This window comes from Ambystoma mexicanum, chromosome 9 (assembly GCF_040938575.1).
Source record: "Ambystoma mexicanum isolate Mex_15411 chromosome 9, UKY_AmexF1_1, whole genome shotgun sequence".
Classification (NCBI taxonomy): domain Eukaryota; kingdom Metazoa; phylum Chordata; class Amphibia; order Caudata; family Ambystomatidae; genus Ambystoma; species Ambystoma mexicanum.
Window position 1 is genome coordinate 1,403,493,611 of NC_090931.1, and position 8,643 is coordinate 1,403,502,253.

At 49.1% G+C, this 8,643-nt stretch overlaps 1 protein-coding gene across 1 annotated transcript in view; it reads left to right on the top strand.

The window, feature by feature from the left end:
* The window catches only part of LOC138487481 (prion-like-(Q/N-rich) domain-bearing protein 25), a 43,731-nt gene extending 35,315 nt beyond the window's left edge, over window positions 1-8,416 (top strand). Inside the window, exon 4 of the mRNA XM_069613997.1 lies at window positions 8,210-8,416. Coding sequence (XP_069470098.1) covers window positions 8,210-8,416 — 207 coding nt within the window. The remainder of the gene's footprint in view (window positions 1-8,209) is intronic.
* The last annotated feature ends 227 nt before the right edge of the window (window positions 8,417-8,643 follow it).

The window sequence follows — 8,643 nt, forward strand, 5'->3', positions numbered from 1 at the left end:
CCTGGGTAACCAGTGCATGAATGTGAGAGACAGTGCATGATTGTGAGAGACCTGGGTGACCAGTGTATGAATGTGAGAGACCTGGGTGACCAGTGTATGAATGTGAGAGACCTGGGTAACCAGTGCATGAATGTGAGGGACCTGGTTAACCAGTGCATGAATGTGAGAGAGCTAGGTAATCAGTGCATGAATATGAGAGACCTGGGTAACCAGTGCATGAATGTGAGAGACCTGGGTAACCAGTGCATGAATGTGAGAGACAGTGCATGCTCGTGAGAGACCCGGGTAACCAGTGCATGAATGTGAGAGAGCTGGGTAACCAGTGCATGAATGTGAGAGACCTGGGTAACCAGTGCATGGATGTGAGAGACCTGGGTAACCAGTGCATGAATGTGAGAGACCTGGGTAACCAGTGCATGAATGTGAGAGACAGTGCATGATTGTGAGAGACCTGGGTAACCAGTGCATGAATGTGGGAGACCTGGGTAACCACTGCATGAATGTGAGAGAGCTAGGTAACCAGTGCATGAACGTGGGAGACCTGGGTAACCACTGCATGAATGTGAGAGATCTAGGTAACCAGTGCATGAATGTGAGAGACCTGGGTAACCAGTGCATGCATGTGGGAGACCTGGGTAACCATGAAATGAATGTGAGAGACCTGGGTAATCAGTGCATGAATGAGAGACCTGGGAAACCAGTGCATGAATGTGGGAGACCTGGGTAACCACTGCATGAATGTGAGAGCGCTAGGTAACCAGTGCATGAATGTGAGAGACCTGGGTAATCAGTGCATGAATGTGAGAGACCTGGGTAACCAGTGCATGAATGTGGGAGACCTGGGTAACCACTGCATGAATGTGAGAGACCTGGGTAATCAGTGCATGAATGTGAGAGACCTGGGTAATCAGTGCATGAATGTGAGAGAGCTAGTTAACCAGTGCATGAATGTGAGAGACCTGGGTAACCAGTGCATGAATGTGGGAGACCTGGGTAACCATGAAATGAATGTGAGAGACCTGGGTAATCAGTGCATGAATGAGAGACCTGGGTAACCAGTGCATGAATGTGGGAGACCTGGGTAACCACTGCATGAATATGAGAGTGCTAGTTAACCAGTGCATGAATGTGAGAGACCTGGGTAACCAGTGCATGAATGTGGGAGACCTGGGTAACCATGAAATGAATGTGAGAGACCTGGGTAATCAGTGCATGAATGAGAGACCTGGGTAACCAGTGCATGAATGTGGGAGACCTGGGTAACCACTGCATGAATGTGAGAGAGCTAGGTAACCATTGCATGAATGTGGGAGACCTGGGTAACCACTGCACGAATGTGAGAGATCTAGGTAACCAGTGCATGCATGTGAGAGACCTGGGTAATCAGTGCATGAATGTGAGAGACCTGGGTAACCAGTGCATGAATGTGGGAGACCTGGGTAACCACTGCATGAATGTGAAAGTCCTGGGTAATCAGTGCATGAATGTGAGAGACCAGGGTAATCAGTGCATGAATGTGAGACACCTGGGTAACCAGTGCATGAATGTGGGATACCTGGGTACCACTGCATGAATGTGAGGGACCTGTGTAATCAGTGCATGAATGTGAGAGACCTGGGTAACCAGTGCATGAATGTGGGAGACCTAGGTAACCATTGCATGAATGTGAGAGAGCTAGGTAACCAGTGCATGAACGTGGGAGAGCTAGGTAACCAGTGCATGAATGTGGGAGACCTGGGTAACCATTGCATGAATGTGAGAGAGCTAGGTAACCAGTGCATGAACGTGGGAGACATGGGTAACCACTGCATGAATGTGAGAGAGCTAGTTAACCAGTGCATGAATGTGAGAGACCTGGGTAATCAGTGCATGAATGAGAGACCTGGGTAACCAGTGCATGAATGTGGGAGACCTGGGTAACCACTGCATGAATGTGAGAGAGCTAGGTAACCAGTGCATGAATGTGGGAGACCTGGGTAACCACTGCATGAATGTGAGAGAGCTAGGTAACCAGTGCATGAATGTGAGAGACCTGGGTAACCAGTGCATGAATGTGGGAGACCTGGGTAACCACTGCATGAATGTGAGAGAGCTAGGTAACCAGTGCATGAACGTGGGAGACCTGGGTAACCACTGCATGAATGTGAGAGAGCTAGTTAACCAGTGCATGAATGTGAGAGACCTGGGTAACCAGTGCATGAATGTGGGAGACCTGGGTAACCATGAAATGAATGTGAGAGACCTGGGTAATCAGTGCATGAATGAGAGACCTGGGTAACCAGTGCATGAATGTGGGAGACCTGGGTAACCACTGCATGAATGTGAGAGAGCTAGGTAACCATTGCATGAATGTGGGAGACCTGGGTAACCACTGCACGAATGTGAGAGATCTAGGTAACCAGTGCATGCATGTGAGAGACCTGGGTAATCAGTGCATGAATGTGAGAGACCTGGGTAACCAGTGCATGAATGTGAGAGACCTGGGTAACCACTGCATGGATGTGAGAGAGCTAGGTAATCAGTGCATGAATATGAGAGACCTGGGTAACCAGTGCATGAATGTGAGAGACCTGGGTAACCAGTGCATGAATGTGAGAGACCTGGGTAACCAGTGCATGAATGTGGGAGACCTGGGTAACCACTGCATGAATGTGAGAGAGCTAGGTAACCAGTGCATGAACGTGGGAGACCTGGGTAACCACTGCATGAATGTGAGAGAGCTAGTTAACCAGTGCATGAATGTGAGAGACCTGGGTAACCAGTGCATGAATGTGGGAGACCTGGGTAACCATGAAATGAATGTGAGAGACCTGGGTAATCAGTGCATGAATGAGAGACCTGGGTAACCAGTGCATGAATGTGGGAGACCTGGGTAACCACTGCATGAATGTGAGAGCGCTAGGTAACCATTGCATGAATGTGGGAGACCTGGGTAACCAGTGCATGCATGTGAGAGACCTGGGTAATCAGTGCATGAATGTGAGAGACCTGGGTAACCAGTGCATGAATGTGGGAGACCTGGGTAACCACTGCATGAATGTGAAAGTCCTGGGTAATCAGTGCAGGAATGTGAGAGACCAGGGTAATCAGTGCATGAATGTGAGACACCTGGGTAACCAGTGCATGAATGTGGGAGACCTGGGTACCACTGCATGAATGTGAGGGACCTGTGTAATAAGTGCATGAATGTGAGAGACCTGGGTAACCAGTGCATGAATGTGGGAGACCTAGGTAAACATTGCATGAATGTGAGAGAGCTAGGTAACCAGTGCATGAACGTGGGAGAGCTAGGTAACCAGTGCATGAATGTGGGAGACCTGGGTAACCATTGCATGAATGTGAGAGAGCTAGGTAACCAGTGCATGAACGTGGGAGACATGGGTAACCACTGCATGAATGTGAGACAGCTAGTTAACCAGTGCATGAATGTGAGAGACCTGGGTAATCAGTGCATGAATGAGAGACCTGGGTAACCAGTGCATGAATGTGGGAGACCTGGGTAACCACTGCATGAATGTGAGAGAGCTAGGTAACCAGTGCATGAATGTGGGAGACCTGGGTAACCACTGCATGAATGTGAGAGAGCTAGGTAACCAGGGCATGAATGTGAGAGACCTGGGTAACCAGTGCATGAATGTGGGAGACCTGGGTAACCAGTGCATGAATGTGAGAAAGCTAGGTAATCAGTGCATGAATGTGAGAGACCTGGGTAACCAGTGCATGAATATGAGAGACCTGGGTAACCAGTGCATGAATGTGAGAGACAGTGCATGATTGTGAGAGACCTGGGTAACCAGTGCATGAATGTGAGAGACCTGGGTAACCAGTGCATGAATGTGAGAGACCTAGGTAACCAGTGCATGAATGTGAGAGAGCTAGGTAATCAGTGCATGCATGTGAGAGACATGGGTAACCAGTGCATGAATGTGAGAGACCTGGGTAACCAGTGCATGAATGTGAGAGACAGTGGATGATTGTGAGAGACCTGGGTAACCAGTGCATGAATGTGAGAGACCTGGGTAACCAGTGAATGAATGTGAGAGACCTGGGTAACCAGTGCATGATTGTGAGAGACCTGGGTAACCAGTGTATGAATGTGAGAGACCTGGGTAACCAGTGCATGAATGTGAGGGACCTGGGTAACCAGTGCATGAATGTGAGAGAGCTAGGTAATCAGTGCATGAATATGAGAGACCTGGGTAACCAGTGCATGAATGTGAGAGACCTGGGTAACCAGTGCATGAATGTGAGAGACAGTGCATGCTCATGAGAGACCCGGGTAACCAGTGCATGAATGTGAGAGAGCTGGGTAACCAGTGCATGAATGTGAGAGACCTGGGTAACCAGTGCATGGATGTGAGAGACCTGGGTAACCAGTGCATGAATGTGAGAGACCTGGGTAACCAGTGCATGAATGTGAGAGACAGTGCATGATTGTGAGAGACCTGGGTAACCAGTGCATGAATGTGGGAGACCTGGGTAACCACTGCATGAATGTGAGAGAGCTAGGTAACCAGTGCATGAACGTGGGAGACCTGGGTAACCACTGCATGAATGTGAGAGAGCTAGGTAACAAGTGCATGAATGTGAGAGACCTGGGTAACCAGTGCATGCATGTGGGAGACCTGGGTAACCATGAAATGAATGTGAGAGACCTGGGTAATCAGTGCATGAATGAGAGACCTGGGAAACCAGTGCATGAATGTGGGAGACCTGGGTAACCACTGCATGAATGTGAGAGAGCTAGGTAACCAGTGCATGAATGTGAGAGACCTGGGTAATCAGTGCATGAATGTGAGAGACCTGGGTAACCAGTGCATGAATGTGGGAGACCTGGGTAACCAGTGCATGAATGTGAGAGACCTGGGTAATCAGTGCATGAATGTGAGAGACCTGGGTAATCAGTGCATGAATGTGAGAGACCTGGGTAACCAGTGCATGAATGTGGGAGACCTAGGTAACCACTGCATGAATGTGAGGGACCTGGGTAATCAGTGCATGAATGTGAGAGACCTGGGTAACCAGTGCATGAATGTGGGAGACCTGGGTAACCAGTGCATGGATGTGAGAGACCTGGGTAACCAGTGCATGAATGTGAGAGACCTGGGTAACCAGTGCATGAATGTGAGAAACAGTGCATGATTGTGCGAGACCTGGGTAACCAGTGCATGAATGTGAGAGACCTGGGTAACCAGTGCATGAATGTGGGAGACCTGGGTAACCACTGCATGAATGTGAGAGATCTGGGTAAACAGTGCATGAATGTGAGAGACAGTGCATGATTGTGAGAGACCTGGGTAACCAGTGCATGAATGTGAGAGACCTGGGTAACCAGTGCATGAATGTGAGAGAGCTAGGTAATCAGTGCATGAATATGAGAGACCTGGGTAACCAGTGCATGAATGTGAGAGACCTGGGTAACCAGTGCATGAATGTGAGAGACAGTGCATGCTTGTGAGAGACCTGGGTAACCAGTGCATGAATGTGAGAGACCTGGGTAACCAGTGCATGAATGTGAGAGACCTGGGTAACCAGTGCATGGATGTGAGAGAGCTAGGTATTCAGTGCATGAATATGAGAGACCTGGGTAACCAGTGCATGAATGTGGGAGACCTGGGTAACCACTGCATGAATGTGAGAGAGCTAGGTAACCAGTGCATGAATGTGGGAGACTTGGGTAACCAGTGCATGAATGTGAGAGAGCTAGGTAACCAGTGCATGAATGTGAGAGACCTGGGTAACCAGTGCATGAATGTGGGAGACCTGGGTAACCACTGCATGAATGTGAGAGAGCTAGGTAACCAGGCATGAACGTGGGAGACCTGGGTAACCACTGCATGAATATGAGAGAGCTAGTTAACCAGTGCATGAATGTGAGAGACCTGGGTAACCAGTGCATGAATGTGGGAGACCTGGGTAACCATGAAATGAATGTGAGAGACCTGGGTAATCAGTGCATGAATGAGAGACCTGGGTAACCAGTGCATGAATGTGGGAGACCTGGGTAACCACTGCATGAATGTGAGAGAGCTAGGTAACCATTGCATGAATGTGGGAGACCTGGGTAACCACTGCACGAATGTGAGAGATCTAGGTAACCAGTGCATGCATGTGAGAGACCTGGGTAATCAGTGCATGAATGTGAGAGACCTGGGTAACCAGTGCATGAATGTGGGAGACCTGGGTAACCACTGCATGAATGTGAAAGTCCTGGGTAATCAGTGCATGAATGTGAGAGACCAGGGTAATCAGTGCATGAATGTGAGACACCTGGGTAACCAGTGCATGAATGTGGGAGACCTGGGTACCACTGCATGAATGTGAGGGACCTGTGTAATCAGTGCATGAATGTGAGAGACCTGGGTAACCAGTGCATGAATGTGGGAGACCTAGGTAACCATTGCATGAATGTGAGAGAGCTAGGTAACCAGTGCATGAACGTGGGAGAGCTAGGTAACCAGTGCATGAATGTGGGAGACCTGGGTAACCATTGCATGAATGTGAGAGAGCTAGGTAACCAGTGCATGAACGTGGGAGACATGGGTAACCACTGCATGAATGTGAGAGAGCTAGTTAACCAGTGCATGAATGTGAGAGACCTGGGTAATCAGTGCATGAATGAGAGACCTGGGTAACCAGTGCATGAATGTGGGAGACCTGGGTAACCACTGCATGAATGTGAGAGAGCTAGGTAACCAGTGCATGAATGTGGGAGACCTGGGTAACCACTGCATGAATGTGAGAGAGCTAGGTAACCAGTGCATGAATGTGAGAGACCTGGGTAACCTGTGCATGAATGTGGGGGACCTGGGTAACCACTGCATGAATGTGAGAGAGCTAGGTAACCAGTGCATGAATGTGAGAGACCTGGGTAACTGGTGCATGAATGTGAGAGACCTGGGTAACCAGTGCATGGATGTGAGAGACCTGGGTAACCAGTGAATGAATGTGAGAGACCTGGGTAACCAGTGCATGAATGTGAGAGACCTGGGTAACCAGTGCATGGATGTGAGAGACCTGGGTAACCAGTGAATGAATGTGAGAGACCTGGGTAACCAGTGCATGAATGTGGGAGAGCCGGGTAACCACTGCATGAATGTGAGAGAACTAGGTAACCAGTGCATGAATGTGAGATACCTGGGTAACCAGTGCATGAATGTGAGAGAGCTAGGTAACCAGTGCATGAATGTGAGAGACCTGGGTAACCAGTGCATGAGTGTGAGAGACCTGGGTAACCAGTGCATGATTGTGGGAGACATGGGTAACCAGTGCATGAATGTGAGAGACCTGGGTAACCAGTGTATGAATGTGAGAGACCTGGGTAACCAGTGCATGAATGTAAGAGACAGTGCCTGACTGTGAGAGACCTGGGTAAGCAGTGCATGAATGTGAGAGACCTGGGTAACCAGTGCATGAATGTGAGAGACCTGGGTAACCAGTGCATGAGTGTGAGAGACCTGGGTAACCAGTGCATGATTGTGGGAGACATGGGTAACCAGTGCATGAATGTGAGAGACCTGGGTAACCAGTGTATGAATGTGAGAGACCTGGGTAACCAGTGCATGAATGTGAGAGACAGTGCCTGATTGTGAGAGACCTGGGTAAGCAGTGCATGAATGTGAGAGACCTGGGTAACCAGTGCATGAATGTGAGAGACCTGGGTAACCAGTGCATGATTGTGAGAGACCTGGGTAACCAGTGAATGAATGTGAGAGACCTGGGTAATCAGTGCATGAATGTGAGAGAACTAGGTAACCAGTGCATGAATGTGAGAGATCTGGGTAACCAGTGCATGAATGTGAGAGAGCTAGGTAATCAGTGCATGAATGTGAGAGACCTGGGTAACCAGTGCATGAGTTTGAGAGACCCGAGTAACCAGTGCATGATTGTGGGAGACCTGGGTAACCAGTGCATGAATGTGAGAGACCTGGGTAACCAGTGTATGAATGTGAGAGACGTGGGTAACCAGAGCATGAATGTGAGAGAGCTAGGTAACCAGTGCATGAATGTGAGAGACCTAGGTAACCAGTGCATGAATGTGAGAGACCTGGGTAACCAGTGCATGAATGTGAGAGACCTGGGGAACCAGTGCATGGATGTGAGAGACCTGGGTAACCAGTGCATGAATGTGAGAGACCTGGGTAACCAGTGCATAAATGTGAGAGAGCTAGGTAACCAGTGCATGAATGTGAGAGACCTGGGTAATCAGTGCATGAATGTGAGAGACCTGGGTAACCAGTGCATGATTGTGGGAGACCTGGGTAACCAATGCATGAATGCGAGAGACCTGGGTAACCAGTGTATGAATGTGAGAGACCTGGGTAACCAGAGCATGAATATGAGAGACCTGGGTAACCAGTGCATGAATGTGAGAGACCTGGGTAACCAGTGCATGAATGTGGGAGACAGTGCATGATTATGAGAGACCTGGGTAACCAGTGCATGAATGTGAGAGACCTGGGTAACCAGTGCATGGATGTGAGAGACCTGGGTAACCAGTGCATAAATGTTAGAGACTTGGGTAACCAGTGCATGAATGTGGGAGACCTGGGTAACCACTGCATGAATGTGAGAGAGCTCGGTAACCAGTGTATGAATGTGGGAGACCTGGGTAACCACTGCATGAATGTGAGAGAGATAAGT